We start from the raw sequence: 21,624 nt of genomic DNA on the forward strand, positions 1-21,624 counted from the left end.
GTCCTGCGGTGGGTTGGCACCCTGCCCTGGATTGGTTCCTGCCTTGTGCCCTGTGTTGGCTGGGATTGGCTCCAGCAGACCCCCGTGACTCTGTGTTCAGATTCAGCGGGTTGGAAAATGGATGGATGGATTTTACAACTCGGAGAATTATGTCAAAAAAAATACATTAAATCATATCAATCGACACACGCTGCACACAGGCAAGCGGGCAGTGAGAGTGGAGATAGATGTGAAAAACGCTAGATACAGTAGATTGTATACAACAGGCAAAAATAGCAACCACTTGATAACAGTATTAGCTATAATCAATGAAAGCATTAATTAATCAACAGAAATGACCACGATCGACATTTTAAACTTAACGATTTACTTAAGAAAAAAATAGAAAAACGCCCCAGTATGTCTATGGAGGCAGACGCTGCAGGCAGGCAAGCTGGCAGAGCAGCAAAATGCGAAGAACAGTGCCCCCCAAAACGGAAGTGGTAGAAAATAGATCGCATCGGTAGTGGTTTAGCACTACCATACAGAATGAATGTGAAACGATTTACTTAAGAAAAAAAAAGAAAAACGCCCCAGCACGTCTATGGAGGCAGACACTGCAGGCAGGTAGGCTGGCAGAGAGGCAAAAAGCGAAGAACAGTGCCCCCCGAAACGGAAGTGGTAGAAAATAGATCACATCGGTAGTGGTTTAGCACTACCATACAGAATGAATGTGAAACGGTTTAGGGAGTTTTAGCTAAAGAATATGCGGCGGCTGCTTCCGCTGTGCATGTTTGTAATACAGCATATATAATGGAAAAAAAGTAACGATTCGAGTGTTGACCAATGTAGCAGAGTAAGAGTAGCGCTTCTTCATCACAAATGTATTCAAGTAAAAGTAAAAAGTATGGTGCAGTAAAACTACTCTTAGAAGTACAATTTTTTTAAAAAGTTAGTCAAGTAAATGTAACGGAGTAAATGTAAGTCGTTACTACCCACCTCTGGCAGCGGAACATTTGTAGGTTGTAACCTAGTAATTTTTCCCTGGAGAAGACCCATTTGTGATATTTTGAAAATGACCTTTTTTAATTTTTTGCTAACCTAAACTTTAAATTTAAACCTCTGACGATTTACTGCTTACATTTCACCATTTTATGTCATCCAATGCATTTCAACTGGTTAAATATGAATAAAGACTAGAAAAACTGAGGTTGTAAAACTTTTAACTGGTAGTGTATCTTGGTAACATTTTTAGTTTTTTGGCTGAAATGGGAAAATATATATTTTTGCCAAATTCTATCTATACAACACAGTAATTTTAAGTATAAAAGACACAAAATGTAACCCAGGTTAAATCTCAACAGTTTACTCTATCTACAGTAAAATATTTTCACTGTCGTATGCATATTTTAGCTATTTTTGGTTTTCCATCCTATAATACAAGATTCATCAATCCATTTTTAGTGAGCATCTATGCTTTACTCCAGAGGCTGCACTTTTTGATTGAATCAAACTGAGAGAGACACTTCCTTTTTGATTATCTTGGCTTTTTCAATTGGAGGGTTATGGGCGCAAGTCACAAGAAGGACTAAATGAGACATCAAGATAATTTAGCAATTAGCTAAACAGAACAGTCTGATGAACTGATGATTTTTTTTCCCTTCCTTTATAGAATGTTCTTTCGGACATCTGTGCATCTAAACCGGAGTTTTTGACCTCAACGAATTAGATTTTTGCACGTGTTATCTTGATTCCTGAAAGAGTTGTAATTTTTCACCTTGTTCCTGCAATGCCATGTCACCAGAGGAGTTTCTTCCTTATCTGAGTTTGTATCGAATTAACATTTTGTGTGCAATTTTCTACGTTTACCTAAATAATTGTTGTAGGGCTGCAACTAACAACTGTTTTTTAAAACGATTAGTCTAGTGATTACTTTTTTGATAACTTGTATATAATATTAATTAACTGCATATTATGGGATGGCATGTATATTATGGGATATAGATGAAGGAAGTAAACAGCACACATGTAACAAGCCATCCTTTTAATAGAATAAAGTGGCAAAACATATAACATGGTGTCAAGAGTAAAATACTAAATACTTAAAATAAATAGTTATGGATATCACCAGAGTTCATTCACCTTGAATGCACTGAGTCAATTTGCCAGACACGTGACAAAAGTTCAAACAGCATGTACAGCTAATGTTCATGGACCCACTTCAAGACAAAAGGGGGAAAAGGAAAAGTGAAATTAGTTGCTGCTGCAGATTGGTGACAAAAGGACAGGACATCTGCAACAGAGGACAATAAGAAATTACAAGCATGTTGGTATGATGTTAAACTGCATCCAGCCCTGCAAACTGTCCTCCAAATTATAGGGAAAACTTAGTGGTTGGTGGCAGGATCACATAGCTCTGAAACAGCAAACAGGACTACTTTCTGCTCTCCACAGGAGTAGCTCTGCTGCAGACACCCACAAGAAGTCTGCTCACATTATGAAGGGGATGGAGGAAAGCTCTCAGGAGCCTCATCCTCGGAAGAGCTGAAACCACTGGAGAGCCAATGGGGTCATGCTAGTTGTGGATTGGAATTGGTGTGGTACCAAGGCAATGCCCTCTACATGGCAGCACTTTGGTCCTAATCTGAAGTGGCCCATCTGGGTAAGCACATGGAACATCTTTTTTCTCTAGGATGATGACCACCTTCCACTGCTGTCGGAGGAGCTTCGTAAACTCCGCATAACATTGATGGCACTCTCTGAAGTATGCAGACATGGGACTAGCTGGATCTCTGTAGGTGGGTACACCTTTTATTGGTCTGGTCACTCTGATGGCTGTCATACTCAGGGAGTACATGTTGCTGTGGTGGAATGGCTCCCCCCGATGGTGTCCGATATCACTCCTTTCAATGAGACTCAGGTTAAGGCACTCTCTGAGTGCCTTGTCTGTTGTCTCAGTGTATGCTCCAACCACAATGTGTGATGTCTTGGCAACATTCTATTTACATCTTCGCTAGCTAGCTGATGGGAGTTTGCAAGGTGACACTCCTCTGGTCATGGGTGACTTCAATGTGACCACTGGCACTGAGAGGACTAGCTATGAGGATTTTGTCTGACCCCATTGGTCTGGTGAATGTTGTGAAAGTGGCTCCATGTTCCTAGACTTTGCAAAAGGTCAGGGACTGTGAATCGTTGGATCTGGGTTCTAGTGCCCTGGGCCACATCATTGGACTTGGTACTCCAATTCTGGTGGTGCGGTGAAGGAGATTGATCAAATCCTTGTGAGCAGATGTGGAGACTCCTACAGAACTGAAGAGTCTATAGGAGTACCCAATTTGTGTATTCTGACCAAAGACTTTTTGCTACTCTGAAGACCCAGCTTAGGTCTAGTAGGCTACCATCTACTAGGGGAATGAGGCTGGACTTGGCCAGACTCCAAGATTAGTCCATTTCTAACAAAACTGCACACAGTTTGTATGAGGAATTTACAGACTTGGGTGTGACTGCCAATCCTAATGTGATGTGGGAGACCTTGTGTGACAAGACCCTGAAGTTTGCTGAGGATTGTGTTGGTGTTGCTGATATTCCCAGAAGGAGCAATTTCATCTTGCAGGACACCCTAGATATTACTGAGAGGAGTTGCAGCAAATGGCTAGATGGGAACTCTGGTCTGTACTGAGAATTGAGAAGGATGGCTTTGAGGGCTCCGAGGGCAGATAAGGAGGCATTTGTTAGAGGAATCTGTGAGCATGTGACACACCATTTATGGTCTAGCGACCCACGTCCTGCTTACAGAGGAATCAAAGCATTATGCACATCCAAATCTGTTCCTCAGTGAGTCACAGTAAGGGCGGGTGATGAAACGGGCTTTACAGATGACTCTGCAGTTAAGACGAACTGGGCTGGCTATGTTGAGCAGCTGTTTAAAGATGATCCTCCTGCTAGGATGTTGGACATCTCTGGGTCAACGGTTCTTGAGGCTGATCCTCCAATTAATTGTGAACTACCCAGTCTCGCTGAGATTAAACAGGTGGTAAACCAGCTGAGGGTAGTGAAGATTTTAGGGATCTGTGGTATCCAGGGTGAACTTCTCCAGACTGGTGGCAAGGCAGTCCTCTTGGCATTGCAAGGAATCTTTGCTTCCATTTGGGAGACGGGCGTCATCCCAACTGACTGGAAAACAAGGCTTGCCGTCCCTATCTGGAAATGATAGAGTGATTGACTGCATTGAGGTAAACGCAGGGGGACAACCCTGCTCTCGGTGCCGGGTAAAGTCCCTGCTACAGTCATCCTCAATATGACATCATGAGACTTTGCGGGATCCCCCCCGAAGTTGCTGAATTTCATGTCAGCCTGTAGACTGGTACTGTGAGTGCTGTGCAGAGTGGAGGCAGAACCTCTGCATTTTTCCCAGGTGATTTTGGGGTTCGTCAGAGATGTGTTCTTGCTCCTACCCTGTTCCATGCTTGCATGGATTGGGTGTTGGGCAGGGTGGCGAGGTCCAGTGGCTGTGGGGCATCTGTTGGTGAAGAAGGATCCATTGATCTTGAATTTGCCGGCAATGCTATGATCTTGGTGGAATCAATGGAGGCTGTGAATGGGGCTTTCGAAAGACTGAGTGAGAAGTCTGAGTTTCCGGACTCGCGAGTGTTCTAGATAGAAACCAGACCTTTAATGACCTCTTGGGCATAGCCATCAGCAGTATGTCTGTCTGCGGAGAGAGTATCAACCATGTTAAGAAGTTACTTACATTAGTAGCAATGTTCATGTCAAGAAGTTACTTACCTTAGTAGCAATGTTCATGTCTCTGTTGACTCTTCCTATAAAGTCAGTAGATGGATTGGGAGTGCATGGGAGGGTCTTGAAGTCGCTGGAAATGGGTGCATGGAGCTCCCAATATCTTTGCAAAAGGACAAAGGTCCAAGTCTTTAGAGTCCTGGTGCTTCCTGTTTTGCTATATGGTTGCAAAACATGTTCATTATCCAGGAACCTGAGACGAAGACTGGACTCTTTTGGTACTGTATCTCTTCAGAGAATCCTTGGGTACCACTGGTTTGACTCTGTGTCAAAATTGAGTGGTTGCTCACAGAATCACATTACCTGCATTGTGAGGTAGTGTCTGTAAAGCCGCTACAGCCACGCGGTGCAATTCCCCAAGGGTGATCCGGCTCACAGGATCCTCATTGTTGAAGACCCAAGTAGCTGGATTAAGTCAAGGGGATGCGCACTTAACACCTGGCTGAGGCAGACAGATGGTCATTTCCAGAGGATGGGACTGAAGCATGTGTCTGCTTGGGGGGTAGCTAACTAGGATCCTGAGAAGTTTCGTCATGTGGTGGGTGTGGCAATGCAATGTACCAGTGCATGCTCCCCAACCTGACCTATGACCGTTTGGATGCTTATGTAACGCCAAAAGCAAACCCAAAATTCATGTGCTGCCAATTTAATGAAAAGGTGCAGGCACATACATTTTGCACAATTGTTTGTATTTAGAATTTATACACAAGGACACGGGTCTAGACATGGCTGGATTTATTGATGCGCAGTAGAAGAAAGTCTGTCAACTGCAAAGAATTAGAATTACTCGTATTCCTATGTTAATTTTACAGTAAATGAGACCTGGTTATCATACTTACAGATATACTGTACATAATTGTGTTAAATAAATACCTAATGAAAATGGAAAGCAGACAGAAACATTTGTTTTCTTGGTACGTAATAATGGCCTTCATTGAAAAAGTTTATTTAAGTGTGATTTAGCGGATAAGTCACTACTCTCGGCACAAGACAGCTGGTTCAATTCCCACCTCCGATTCATTATGTGACCTAGAGCAGGGGTCCCCAACCCCCGGTCCGCGCCCCACTACCAGGTCGCAGCCGTCTGACAGCCGGGCAGTGAGAGAACTGCTGGCAACAGAGACTCAGACTTTTTTAGAACGCTTGGCGGGCGGGGCTTTGCAGCGGCGCAGAGAGAGGAGAGAGACCAAGGTGAGAGAGTATTACAACAAAGTATTTTTATGGTCCCGACAGTTTCCCCATATGACACGAGTCTATAGAAATCTCGTTACTACGAAGAACATTCAGCAGATACTTTCATTACAATGAAGTGACCTTGAAATGCTTGAACGAATCATCCACAGAGCAGTTAGATCTGTGGTCGCAGCTCAGTTGTGCACATTTGCACAGCAATCCCCAAACAGAAACAATGTAAAAAAAAAATTCTCTTTTTGAACTTTCCTCGTACTGTTTTTTTTTTTTTTTGCTGTTTTTGTTTTCTGTGGTTTTCAGTGATACCTTTTGCTTATTGCTTGTCAACACTTGAAAAACATCCATTGGAATTTAACTCATTGTCACCCTCCTATAGAAACGAAAAAACGTTAATAGTGTTAATGTTTGTGATGTGTAATCTGTTGGAATGACAAATGCAATGCATATATGCAAAAGAAGTAGAAAAATCTTGGGTTGCAAACATATGCGAACTTCTTAATAATAATAATAGAAATGTAATGTAAATTATGTATAAAACTGCCCTACGAGCCCACCCCAAATCGGACCTTACTTTTATTCTATGTTAATTAATTAGTGTTCCTTAATTTTTATTATTTATTTTGTCTTTTTTCTCTTTCTTCATCATGTAAAGTACTTCGAGCTACATCGTTTGTATGAAAATGTGCTATATAAATAAATGTTGTTGTTGTTACATATCCTACCATAATATAAATGGCAGTTGACTTTGGTAAAGGTGTGAGCCACATATGCAATTGTAATAAGTGAATCAATCAAAATAGATTTCTTAAGATCTCAGAAAAATTTGACTAAACCGTCAGGAAACCAGGCTAAAAATATATTTCTATAACCTTTGGTTTTCAGAAATTCACAGTCAAGCTGATAATGTATAAACAAAATAAAAACTCTTTCAATTAAACTTTCTTCATTGTGGGGTGTACAATAATCCTGGGAATTGTGTAGAATCCCAGGGTAAGGACTACGGATATGCACACTTTTTTTGGACTACTGAATGTCAGGATACCATAGGAGAAGCCACTGCTCTGAAAACAGACATTTCTCCTTTTGGCACACTCCACCTGATTGAGTGAGAAGGCTATTGGATAAATATTCTGCAGGCAAAATGACAATCAAGTAAGACATACAGAGAGTTTGGTGAAAATGAAACACTGCACAATTAAATAATCCTCATTCAGACAGTGAAGTGTAGTAGCAGAAGTATTAAAATGGGTTGCACTCTTTTTAAACTTCACTAGGGAATTTTACTTGAATGTCAGGATATAATTGTGAAGTATAATCAAATGTGGGGATCAAAGAGTAGTAGCAATAATAAACCTTCAAGCAAATAACAGCTAAAGCAAATGACTTTTTACAATATTGGGCTAATCCAAATGAAACAATGTATTTTTTAATAATTTTTACAACAAAGACAATGCGTGCTAATTCAATAGGTGTAATATAAAAATACATTAAAAGTATTTATTTGTATGTGCTATTTACAAGAAATATCACAGATGTATTTTATTACTGGGAATTATTTGTAGATCAGATTATATTTTGGAGCATTAATAGATGAATTAAGGTAGCTCTAAATGATTCCCGATTTTCTCTCACCACTGTAAACAGATGAACTGAAATAGCAGATGCTGACAAATGCTATTAAGAGAAAAACATTTTGGTAACAGAGACTGAGCAACCATATCTTGTTAGTAAGTATGCTAGAACAAAATGTGTCTGCAGGACCATTCACTTTTATTTATTCAGAAAGTGAACAAGGATTTCTGTGCAAGCCAAGTCTGCAGGGACCTCAACTTGCAGGCAGAATTTTCCTGTGCAGCAAAGTGAGAACATGCTCTCCCAGTAACAGCTTTTAAATTCAAATAGATAACTTGGCCTATTTTAATGCAGTGATAAGGCTGAACATCTGTTTCCTCTGTGTTAATCTTAGGCCACATAAAAGCTGGGTTGCTTTGACGGCCTTCAAAATGTGTAATTAATGAAAGGCATAGAACACTTTTTAATGTTTTTCTTGTGATCCTTATTAGAAAGGAACCAAAGATTAAATTATCTTTCCAGACATGGAAATAATTTTTAAAAAATTGCATTAACAGTGACAGTAAACTTAATCAACTTTACTCTCCCATTTGAAAACATTATAAAAGAACAAAACTCAAACAAACAAATCAGTATAATATATGTTTCAAAAGCAATTCATGAAGCAAAATTTTTTGTTAGAGTGGTAAGGGCCATTTAGAATCAGCTTTCCAGTACTTACTTGTGTCATCTTAGCAAGGTCAAGGGATGGTCTCTGCTCCAAGACTTCCTCTGGCCTACGGCGTTTCATTCCAATCTTTTTATCATTGAGTACACAAGGCTGGGAGCGACTCCTAGAGAGCCCTCCCGATCTCACGCGGCGTTCCAGTTCTGGAGTGGAGTCTGGAGTACTCCTAGCAGAAGGACTCTGATAATCCGAGGTGGAGATCTGCTCATGAGACAAGGAGAGGGATCTCGGAGGCTCTAGCTCTTCTCTTTCTGCTCCAGAGCCAGTGATGGTGGATGACTCCTGAAAACCCTGAAAAGTCTGGCTCCCAAAGCCTTGTGGGATGCAGACCTGGTCACACACACGAGGAAAAGTGCCAGGGAAAGTGTTGGAGCGTGCAGGTAGGCTAAAGCTGGAACTTCGCTGCATAGTGATGCCTGAGAAGCCATTGGAGCAGCGTTGTACACTACCACCACTATGACAACGGCGCTTCTCCACAGGAGTCCAGATGCGTGAGCCTATTGGCCGCCATGCTGTGCGACAAGAATTCAGTTCTTCAGAGAGGGAAAGTGAACGGCACTGCCGCTTACTAGGCGGTGCAGTTGTCTGGCTCCCCTTGGCATCACTCAAGCTCAGGTCCTGGATTAAGCTGGATAATGAGCATGGACCAGTCTCCCGTGACCAAGCTGAATCCTCCTGACAGGTGACTGGCATGGCATCCCACAAAGAATCCAGGCTGGCTCCTGGTGGCTCTGACTGGAAGGGACACCTCCGACTCAGCTCTCCCCATGCCTCACTGTCTGTTAATAGAACAAAAAAACAAAACAATCTTGAGAGAATGGTTTTAAAGCTACTGAGTTCATGAGCAAAAATTAAACCTAACCTCAGTTTGGGTTTAATTGCTCATAACACAGTGTTACATGTTTCCTGTTTCAATATGCAAATCCAAAAAAAAAAAGTAATTTTGCAAACAACATGGTCTCTGCATGTTGTTTATGGACAATGCAACTGGCAGGGCATTATTCACCTCTTCAGCTGACAATTATACATCAAAACTATAAACCTTTAAAACAAAGAAGGACACTCAAAATCATTTTCACTAAACTACACATACAATCGACACAACTATTTGAAACAACTGAATAAAAGATGGCAGCCAACATGGTAAGGGGGCAAGAAAAAAATTAATTTGTGTTTGCTTGAGGATTAATTTTTGTCTATTAAGTAATCACCTGCTGTTCCAAGCCTATTGCTAAAAACAAAAATCCAAGTCCTAGTGAACAGAAGTAGTGGATCATGAGATGGCCTGTAAATCAAAAAGCAGCAGCTCCATCATGTTTATATTGTAAATGTTATCAGATACCAACTTGCTATTTTGATACAAGTCATCAAATCTTATCGTGTTCCAATGTATCTACATTATTGCTGTTGCATTCTAAATGATCAAAAGGTGTGTGCATCTTGGCATTTCATAGGGTACTCAGCCATGATCAACTAGCCTTGAAAGTGGGTTTGAAAAAATATGATCTGCACAGTGGAGTTTGAACATGTATAGCAATACAGCTGGAGCATGTTGTATTTTGATTTGAATATGATAGCACTCCTAAATCTTGTTCACTTGCAGCAGCACCTGGCATAAACATGAGCAGAAAATCTCATTGTGGCCTTCAAAAAAGAATTATACATCATGAGCATTCCTGAATTTTATTAACTGTCCTCAGGTTTTATATCACTGGACCCTGGGACAACACTGTGGAGGTGAAAGAGAGTAGCTCAGAATGCTACTGCTGAATTAATGTACTGCTGTTAATTAGAGTGTACTGCATTACTTTATTGCACATTTTGTGCTGTCCTTTATTCATTTATTGCTGTAATAACACTTATGGATTTAATGCTTTTTTCCATTGTACTTGGTACATATGGCAACATAATCCTGAAAAAACTGGAAAATAAAAACAATAAAGACAGTTTTTGTTGGCAATGTTGGAACATGAATTACCTCACAGTGTAGTTGTTAAAGTAGACCTTCACATGTGACTTTTTATCAAATTTAACTCTGTTTTCTGATATGATTACTTTCAAAATTGTTTGAAATAATAAGCTTTAAACAGCCATTTCACACTGCCAAGTCCTACTGGTCAGAATAAATGACAATATCCTTCTCTTTATAGAAATGTCTATAATTACTGCACAAATCATTAAACAATTGGAGTACAGGCAGGTTAAGTGGCTTACTAGGCTGATAAAACAAGTCAGAGGTGAGGACTGAATTGGCAGCCTTGTGGTTTAAAATCCAAAGCTATAGCCTCTAGGCCAAACTGTTTGTCATAATTCCTATGTCAGGATAGTGCAGATTCTGCCAGTTTTCTTTTTTCACTCTTATGATGGCAACAAACAAGTACAGCTCATGTGTCAGATCACAATGATACGTAACAGGATGCAGGTAATGAATGACTAGCAAAAATAAAACTGAAAAGTTCCTCTTATGGCATATATGACTATGATTGATGTAGACAGGAAGACAACCACACACAGCTAAGTGCGGATGATACATATATGTCAGAGTATAATCTGAATGTAAAACCATATGTGCACTCCTGTCTACAGGTTCAATCTCTTTTATTAGAAGAATGTCATATGGTAGCAATATCAGAGTAATTCCAGAGAAGAGCTACCAGACAAAAGGTTGTGGATTCCTATGACGAGACTGAATGAGCCAAAGCAAGTAGAGACTAGGAAGAGAAAAGATGTATTTAAAATGATGTCAGGAATACACAAGGGAGATTCCAGCTGTTATTTTAAAATGACTTCTTCAGCAAGCTCATAGGATAGAAAATGAAATCTAGACAAGGGCAAATTTCATGTGAAAGTTGCAAAGTACTGTATTTTCTTCACATTGAGAATTCTAAACACATGGAATAGCTTATGGTTGGCTAAAAAAAAAAAAAAAAAAAAATCACCAAACCCAGAATGCTCAAAACTCAACTGGATATTGTTTTTGAAACACTAAGAAAACAGGAAATGGTGAGCTGTGTCAGGCAGAATGGCTAGTAGTCATTTAAACCATTTATTTTCTTGCATGTTTGCTCACTGCATATTTTCTGGCTCTGGACACTAATCAAATAAACCAGCTGATCAGTGGCCCACTTGCCAAATTGATATCGCTATCAGAAATCTCAGTCTGAGAACAAATACAATTTTAGGAGTTGGGTTAAGGTTTCAGGTTTTTCATAAAGTAAAGCTGAAGCTTGGAAGAAACCAGCAAGCCCGCGATTCTCAAAAGAATCGCAAATCCAAGAATGGCAATCACTTTCTGTTCCCTCCGATACTTGGAGGGATGAAATATCATGGAGGGTGGGTGCGTCCTGGGAAAGTTCATTTAATTAAATAAACATACTTGTACTAAAGCGGTTTCTTTTTCGAGCTGTGACTCATCTGGTTCTGGCGTTTCAGAAGCGTGTTGTAGGCGCCTTTGTTTATTGTTTTTATCCATGCAGTCTCTTTTTTGTTTTTCTATGGCTGTGTCATCAGCGAGAAGTCGTTTGCTGACGGTGGCGGATTCGCGTGCTGAAGTGACCATGGCGGCGGATCCGGGCATGGAGGGCTACATTACTAAACAAACGTGGTATATGCGGTGGTGTGGGCAGTCGCGTTCGGGCGGCTGTACAACCTGGCGTGCACGCTTTACCTCAGGTTTAGTTTACAGGTCGTAGCCATGGTAAAGTTTTCATTTAATTAAATAAACGGGCTCGTGTTTGTATTATTAATCGTTGAGCTCCTTCCATTTGGAGTCGTGACTCCTTTGCCTCTGCTGTGTCATAAGCGCGTTGTGGGCGCATTCGTTCATTGTGTTTATCCATACGAGCTCGTTTTGTATTTCCGTTAGTTGAGCTCTTTCGTTGTGGAGCCATGACGTCTTTGCTTCTGGTGTTTAAGAAGCGCGTTGTAGGCACCTTTGTTTATTGTTTTTATCCATGCAGTCTCTTTTTTGTTGTTCTATGGCTGTGTCGTCAGCGAGAAGTCGTTTGCTGACGGCGGCGGATTCGCGTGCTGAAGTGACCATGGCGGCGAATCCGGGCATGGAGGGCTACATTACTAAACGAACGTGGTATATGCGGTGGTGAGGGCGGTCGAGTTCGGGCGGCTGTACAACCTTTGGTGCACGCTTTATCTCAGGTTTAGTTTACAGGTCGTAGCCATGGTAAAGTTTTCATTTAATTAAATAAACGGGCTCGTGTTTGTATTACTAATCGTTGAGCTCCTTCCATTTGGAGCCGTGACTCCTTTGCCTGTGCTGTGTCATAAGCGCGTTGAGGGCGCGTTCGTTTATTGTGTTTATCCATATGGGCTCGTTTTTGTATTTCCGTTAGTTGAGCTCTTTCATTGTGGAGCCGTGACGTCTTTGCTTCTGGTGTGTCTGAAGCGCGTCGTAGGAGCCTTCGTGTATTGTTTTTATCCATGCGGTCTCGTCTTTGTTGTTCTGTGGCTGTGTCGTTAGGTAGAAGTCGTTTACTGTTAGGAAGCATACTCTAACTTACACACACTGACTGCTGGCACAGTGGATTAGAGCAGGTGTAGTTTACAGGTTGTGGTGTTTGGGCGCCACGCACTAACTCTGGGAACTACGGGCTCAGTTTTGTATTACACATCGTTGAGCTCTTTCCATTTGTAGCCGTGACTCCTTTGCCTCTGCTGACACCGACTGCTGGCACAGTGGATTAGAGCAAGTTTAGTTTACAGGTTGTGTTGTTTGGGCGCCTCCTACTGACACTCTGGGAAGCTGTTGGGTTTGACTCTGGGGCGCTGCGGCGCAGTGCGCATGCGGTGCATCCGCCATCCGTGCATAAATTAAACTGTTGTTTAGTAATATAGATACTGGGTAGCTCTCAATAGTGTAGGTAAAATTCTCTTCAGACTCTAAAGATGATTTGGTACTGTATATCATTACTAAATAGTCAAACTGCATACATTGTATGTGTGAGCTTATGAAACTTAGAATAGTAACTCATGGCTTTGAAAAAAAACATTTGTGCAGCCCAAGACAAATAAAATGACCACTGTGTTATATAGTAAATGTTGCATAAAGTCACATCATTTAAACTAAAAGCAACTACTAGAAGCCTTCAGCAGTTCACAAGAACAATCGAAGAAAACAGTAGGTAACTTGGTAGTAACTAGAGAATTATGTCTTCTCTTACTTCCAGACTTAATCAAACAAATAACGACTGCATCACATTAAACCCATGGGTGTGCTTTAGGCCCAGCATTTAGGAAAACAGAGAAGCCAGCTGAGCTACTGCTTTCAAATCTATATTTGGTTTCATAACAAATGGAGACAGAGGTCAGGTCAGCAGACAAAAGAACTGAAAATAGCTTCTCCTGCCTAGTGGCAGGGAGCCTACAGACTCAGAGATCTGCTTTGCTGAGAAACACAGAGGAATGTCTCTAAAACACACGAGACAGGATTGAAAAATAGCTCAGTGCTCTCTGGAGTGCTTTTTTCAATTCCTGTGAAAGCACAGCAAAACAGCTACTGGTCCTCTTCTGGTCTTATTGCCTAGTATCTTTGGCAGGATCTACAGTTAATCAATTCACCACCAATCAGCTGCATGAGAAGTGGGCATCTTTCATAGATGATGCCAGTTTGATTTGAAAAATCTAGGCTGCATAAAGAGTGAAGACCAGCCACTCTCACTTAAGAGAATTTGTTTCTTACACAGCCACTTAATCGTCTATCACAAAATTAAAAGTTTGGTACTTTGGTTTGGCAAAAGATGTCAAGGAAACAGAAATTTAATTAAAAAAATTCATACACCACAAAAAATCCATCCATCCATCCATTTTCCAACCCGTTGAATCCGAACACAGGGTCACGGGGGTCTGCTGGAGCCAATCCCAGCCAACACAGGGCACAAGGCAGGAACTAATCTCGGGCAGGGTGCCAACCCACCGCAGGACACACACAAACACACCCACACACCAAGCACACACTAGGGCCAATTTAGAATCGCCAATCCACCTAACCTGCATGTCTTTGGACTGTGGGAGAAAACCGGAGCGCCCGGAGGAAACCCACGCAGACACGGGGAGAACATGCAAACTCCACGCAGGGAGGACCCGGGAAGCGAACCCAGATCCCCAGGTCTTCCAACTGCGAGGCAGCAGCGCTACCCACTGCGCCACCGTGCCGCCCACCACAAAAAATTATATTTAGAATTAGTGACTACAGCTCTTGCTTCCTAGCCCAAGGAGATGGGGTTAAAAATGGACTGCATGGACTTTGTGTGTTCTCCCCTTTTTAGGGGTTTTTCCTTCAGGTTATCTGGTTTCCTCTTACATCCCCAACAGCTACAGGTTGAGTCAACTGTGTAAGACTCTAAAGTGATCCTGTGGAAGAGTGTGTGCGACAAAGTAAATAACTTGGCTTTTGTCTTATGCCCAGTGCTTCAAGATACATCCCTCAAATTCATTACAATGCAATGAAATAAGTCAGAACATAGATCAATGAACCAGCATTCCTTCTAAGAAAAAAAACAAAACCAAACAATATTTACTTGAAAAGCATGTCTCTTTAAATCAGTTTTAGGATGTAAATATTACAAAATAAAGCCGAAAACAAATTAATATGTTGTTAACAAAATACAGAAGTGTCACTTTCTAAAAATCAGATCTAATGTGTTTTTTCCATAATCAATGAAGCCTATATTTGAGAGGCCAATTTAAAAAAGGCAAATGGCAGCATATTGATTTTAAAAAGGTCGTATATTGTATGAATTTACACAGAAAAGTAAGGTATTTTTGTAAGTTTGTAAAAACTACTGTACAATTTAGGAAACAAAGGAATTACTTTAATAATTTTACTTTATTTAGAACTGTACTTTACAATTAGCATTTCAAAATGTTACATGCACCACTGTTTTTACTTTGTTAAATAGGAATATAAACAAGTTAAGTGATTTAAACTAAGCTACCAAAAGTGAAAGAGGAGATTAAATTTTATTCCTCAATCCATTCCACAGCCTATAACCGAGAAGCATCACTCCATTCTTGAATTCTGCTCATTTGCTTTCATTTAACTTTTGACACTGACATGCTCATCACAATCAAGACTCTACCCAGGAAAGCAATGATTTTATTTTGCAACAGATTCTGCTATGTATTGAAACTTAACATTTTTTGTTGAAACACCCTAGGCAACCTATACTCATGCAAAGCCCTTGTCTGTAAAGAAAATTGTCAGTATTCAATCACATATCCGCATATATGAGCACATAACCATAAAGCACTTCAGGAGAAGATTTTGCTTTATCTAGTTCACCACTTTAGAAAGTAATTATACTAAAACCTCATATACATTATACGTATAGTAGCGGGATATGCAACACTATTTTATAACCCAATTACAGCATCAAAAACACACTTTGCAAAACAGCTATTTTGCTGGTGTGCATTCCACTATATCATTGTTTCTTAAACAATTGGTCACATGCGAATTTGTGATAAGTTGCCAGATGACTGTTTAATAAGACTAACCAAATCTGTCAAAACACAAAGTCTGTGTCAAATGGTATACTGCCCTTTTTTGGCATACTATTTATCAAAGTAGTATGTGATCTGAGACGAAGCCTATAAACAAAACCAATGATGCATCACAGACAGCATTCATTTCTATGGTAAGAATACAAGTAATATTCCCTATGGCACCAACATCCTTCTCACAACCTATGAAATAATCAAACTGAGATGTCTGACAGCAAAGACTCCTATATGAAGAGGAGAGAGGAGGTAATGACAAAGACAAGCATATGAGGTAAAGAGACTATGGCGCTAATTTGAAATGTTGAAATGAAAATAAAAGGGTGCAGCACAAGGATGTAATGATTTGCAGGGCATTGAGGAGGATCAATAGTGTGGTGGTACATGCTAAATGCAGTTACAGTGGCAATGGACAACTGGCTGGTGCCTCACTGCATATTCTATGTTACAGTATCCACTCAATCTAAATCTTTAACAAAGGTGCAAAAAAACATTTCCTATTAATTTTAATGTGACTTAGTAAGGAAGAACTGTTTCTCATAACACTATTATAAAGTGGTTTGATAAATTTCAAATCAGCTGATAGTGTGTACATGTTTGTTGGAGCACTGAAAAGTACCAAAAAGAGTGAAACAGGATGTAGAGTGGAGCCAACTGTATTCAACATATTATTAGTTGGTAACATTAAACATTTCAGACAAGATTGCTTGTCAAATTATTCATCCTATTACCAATATATAATACAAATAGTGCATACTGCCATTGAATTATTAAAACTGGGATGCTCTAAGCAATTTGCAAACTTATTTAGAAAACTGTTAATATGAATGGTAAAGCTCATGTGAAAAATGTTATTAAAAAAAGATTATTTAACAGAAGATAAATAAACTGCACAGATGAATTAATTTTGACTACTTTATTCCTTGTCTAACTCAATATATCCTAGATGTCTAAAAGGAGAAACATGCAACTCTCCAATGTCAAAATTCAAGTACCTAAGATATGTGACCATTCATACTATCCTTTCAAAAATAATATCCTCATGCCATGCCCGTCATAAAAAATATTTCTCAGGTCTGTTAAATCTTATACTAAGCATTATAGTTGGCAGTGGTACACCTTAATAATTATCATTTAAAACAGGGAATAGATTTTGAACAGTTTATAACAATGTTGGCTTTCTAACCTTTTCTTTTTTTTATATTTGTGCAAGAACTATGGTTCTGCTGCAGTGATAATTACAGTCTTCTTGGGTCCTAGTATGGTACCAGTTTTGTTACTTTGATCCACAAACAAGTTTAACAGCCTCTGATCTATGTAAATAAAATTAAGACTGTGCCTGTGTACCATCAGTTCATAAAATCTATCTTGCTGGGGTTGCATGAAATATGGGGATAATAGAATAGATCAACATAGAGTAAAGTCTTGAGAAATTTTCTCCTGCATTACACATCATGCAAACTGTTCAGCACTGATTTCTATGTTGGGTCATTTAGCATTAATGGAAGGAACAATTAGTATCAATTCCTAAATTCCCTTTATACCCTCAAAATACCTGTTTACAGTCGACCACCACTTTGCTATTAGAGGCTACTTTGTCATGTTTACTAAAAAAGAGCAGGGTCAGTTTATCAGAGTAGGTATAGTTGACTTATGCTCAATGTAATTCTCTAAATCACCAGGCTTATAACCATGTATGAGGATACACACCAATATAACTAATAATGTTTTTAACCATGCATTACCTGCTATACTACACAAGTTCCAAAAATGACATATGTTCTTGTTGCTTTGAACATTGAAATGATATAGCTGTACCTGAGAACAAAGATGAGACACTGACCTGCATAAACATTACACCATGGGCGGTTTCTGTAGTTTCTGTAGTTTAATGCCAAATTAATATTTCTTTTATAATGATTTATAATTCCATTTTAAAAATTATATTAAAAAAGCCAGTATCCCACATATAGAACTGGTATCTCAGTTACTTTGCAATTAAAACATTTTCATATAAAATAAATATACACTACTTTAATTTACACTGCACCAGTATAACATTTCATTTGCTTCTGCTTTTCATGCATATCTGAAGTTATTTGCATATACAGCCTCCTCAATTAATTGCAATATTTCTGCTTGAAAAACATATGAATTAAAGCGTAATAATAACACCAAGACAACTGCTCTTTGGGCATTCAGCTACTTAATTTAGGGAGTTGAGGATTAACCTTCTCCTTACAGGGAAAACTTGGGGGTTGGTGGCAAGATTGGCACTCCCGCCACTGTAAAAAACCTCACACTGTTCCAGTGTGCTGTTGAGGTGTCACCTGCTGCACTCGGATAACAATCCAGGTGGTTCATTGTGTGGTGGGTGCGGCAACGCGCTATCAGCACATGCTCTCAACCTTTCTTCTCTCTCTTCTTCAGCTTAAAAATTTAATTTTACAGCATAAAAGGATTCTAAATAAAAGTGTCTTCGTTGTTGATGGAAATTACTCAGCTTTTGGCAAATGTACATCATCGGTTTATTAACATTTTAGCAAAACTGCTGAAAAGTTATGAAAGTTCCACAGAATGAACTTTGTATCGCCTGTCTGAACTGGCATGGGTCCAGCCAATTTCAAGTCATTTCAAACTAGTTAAGCATTTCTTTACATTAGGTGGCATTCGATTTTTTCAAAGTGAGGGAGACTACAACACCCCTTTATAAGGCAAGGAAATTTCTTCACTTACATTACCATAGTTTCAAACAATCCACAATTACATGTCAGATCTACAAAAATATAATCAATCATCCTGTATGAAATTATAACAATAACATCAGTGACAAGTGGTGAGGTTCTGTCCATCCATCCATCCATTATCCAACCCGCAATATCCTAACTACAGGGTCACGGGGGTCTGCTGGAGCCAATCCCAGCCAACACAGGGTGCAAGGCAGGAAACAAACCCTGGTGCAGGGATCCAGCCCACCGCAGGGTGGGTCCTGTCCATTACCTAGAAAATACTTAATAAACTTCATATCATAGACATTCCATAACATAGAGTAACTAGATACAATATCACCTGAACAACAAGTCAATAAATTCAACAGGGGGACTAAAGCCAGAGAGTCACACAAGCTAATATAGGGTCACATGAGTAATTTGATAGCATCCGTATGTATGGTGTTCACGTCAATACCTTGACTCAAAACAAGTTAGAAGCATGAGTAATGACGGCTGGGTATTGACAATGGTTATTGTTTAAATTTTAGCCGACCTCAGATCAAAAATGAGTGACAATCGCAACGCAGCCACAACAGCAGCAGCTGCGGAAAGGATGCGTAGGAAACAAAGTCATATGACTGACGAGGAACGTAGACTTGCTAATGTGACCAGACGTACACAACGTGCACAACAAACGGATGAGCAGTGTGCCGCTACAAAAGCTACTAATGTCAATGTCAATTTATTTATATAGCATATTTAAAACAACATAGTAATGCTGTGGCCAAAGTGCTTTACAATAATAGAATAAAAGAAAAACAAAATAATTAACATAAAACAAATAGAAATAAAATATATGAACATAAAATAAAATACATAATAAATAGAAGTAATGTTATATACATAAAAAATAGAAGTAATGTTATATAATCACAAAGAGGAAACCATCAGTATCACTGAAGGTCATGGAATGCAAGTGAATAGAAATGAGTCTTTAATCTTGTTTTGAACAGTTCAATTGTAGACGACTCCGATAGATAGATAGATAGATAGATAGATAGATAGATAGATAGATAGATAGATAGATAGATAGATAGATAGATAGATAGATAGATAGATAGATAGATACTTTATTAATCCCAGGGGGAAATTCACATATTCCAGCAGCAAAAATATTAAATTAAAGAGTAATAAAAAAAAAAAAAAAATGCAGATAAAAAAACAGACAATAACTTGAATAATGTTCAACGTTTACCCCCTCTGGTGGAATTGAAGAGTCGCATAGTTTGGGGGAGGAATGATCTTCTCAGTCTGTCAGTGGAGCAGGACAGTGACAGCAGTCTGTCACTGAAACTGCTCCTCTGTCTGGAGATGACACTGTTTAATGGATGTAGTGGATTCTCCATAATTGATAGGAGCCTGCTGAGTGCCCGTTGCTCTGCTACGGATGTCAGACCGTCCAGCTCTATGCCAACAATAGAGCCTGCCTTCCTCACCAGTTTGTCCAGGCGTGAGGCATCCTTCTTCTTAATGCTGCCTCCCCAGCACACCACTGCGTAGAAGAGGGCACTCGCCACAACCATCTGATAGAACATCTGCAGCATCTTACTGCAGATGTTGAAGGATGCCAGTCTTCTAAGGAAGTACAGGCGGCTCTGTCCTTTCTTGCACAGAGAATCAGTATTGGCAGTCCAGTCTAATTTATCGTCCAGCTGCACTCCTAGGTATTTATAGGTCTGCACCCTCTGCACACAGTCACCTCTGATGATCACGGGGTCCATGAGGGGCCTGGGTCTCCTAAAATCCACCACCAGTTCCTTGGTTTTGCTGGTGTTCAGTTGTAGGTGGTTTAAGTCGCACCATTTAACAAAGTCTTTGATGAGGTTTCTATACTCCTCCTCCTGCCCACTCCTGATGCAGCCCACGATAGCAGTGTCGTCAGCAAACTTTTGCACGTGGCAGGACTCTGAGTTATATTGGAAGTCCGATGTATATAGGCTGAATAGGACCGGAGAAAGTACAGTCCCCTGCGGCGCTCCTGTGTTGCTGACCACAATGTCAGATCTGCAATTCCCGAGACGCACATACTGAGGTCTGTTTGTAAGATAGTCCACGATCCATGCCACCAGGTATGACTCTACTCCCATCTCTGTCAGCTTGTCCCTAAGGAGCAGAGGTTGGATGGTGTTGAAGGCGCTAGAGAAGTCTAGAAACATAATTCTTACAGCACCACTGCCTCTGTCCAAGTGGGAGAGGGATCGATGTAGCATATAGATGATGGCATCTTCCGCTCCCACCTTCTCCTGGTATGCGAACTGCAGAGGGTCGAGGGCGTGTTGGACCTGTGGCCTCAGGTGGTGAAGCAGCAGCCGCTCCATGGTCTTCATCACATGTGATGTTAGAGCGACAGGCCGGAAGTCATTCAGCTCACCAGGATGTGATACCTTTGGGACTGGGGTGATGCAAGATGTTTTCCAAAGCCTCGGGACTTTCCCCTGTTCCAGGCTCAGGTTGAAGATGCGCTGTAGAGGACCCCCCAGCTCTGATGCACAGACCTTCAGCAGTCGTGGCGATACTCCATCTGGACCTGCTGTTTTGCTGGCACGAAGTTTCCTCAGCTCTCTGCTCACTTGCGCTGCTGTAATTGTGGGTGGGGATGTCTCTCCTATGTTGGTATCAGCAGAAGGATGTGTAGAGAGTGCAGTAATCCGAGGTGAGAGTGGGTTAGGGTGGTCAAACCTGTTAAAGAAGATGTTCATTTCGTTTGCTCTCTTCACGTCTCTCTCGATGGTGGCACCCTGCTTCGAGCTGCAGCCAGTGATGATCTTCATCCCATCCCACACTTCCTTCATGCTGTTGTTCTGCAACTTCTGCTCCAGCTTTCTCCTGTACTGCTCCTTCGCCGCCCTGAGCTGGACTCGGAGTTCCTTCTGCACGCGCTTGAGCTCATGCTGATCACTGTCTTTAAAGGCCCTTTTCTTCTGGTTCAAAAGGCCCTTGATGTCACTTGTAATCCATGGCTTGTTGTTAGCATAGCAGCGTACTGTTCTTACTGGAACTAAAGTGTCCATACAGAAGTTGATGTAGTCAGTAGTGCAGTCAACAACCTCCTCAATGTTCTCACTATGTGAT

The 21,624-nt window shown here is 40.5% G+C and overlaps 1 protein-coding gene across 5 annotated transcripts in view; it reads right to left on the minus strand.

Annotated features, from left to right (window-relative positions):
• Positions 1-21,624, minus strand: part of fam53b (family with sequence similarity 53 member B) — a 207,610-nt gene that overhangs the window by 36,182 nt on the left and 149,804 nt on the right. For all 5 annotated transcript variants that reach the window (XM_028795259.2, XM_028795257.2, XM_051922863.1 and 2 more), the window contains one exon: positions 8,261-9,045. In XM_028795259.2, coding sequence (XP_028651092.1) covers positions 8,261-9,045 — 785 coding nt within the window. The remainder of the gene's footprint in view (positions 1-8,260; positions 9,046-21,624) is intronic.

This window comes from Erpetoichthys calabaricus, chromosome 2, assembly GCF_900747795.2.
Source record: "Erpetoichthys calabaricus chromosome 2, fErpCal1.3, whole genome shotgun sequence".
Classification (NCBI taxonomy): domain Eukaryota; kingdom Metazoa; phylum Chordata; class Cladistia; order Polypteriformes; family Polypteridae; genus Erpetoichthys; species Erpetoichthys calabaricus.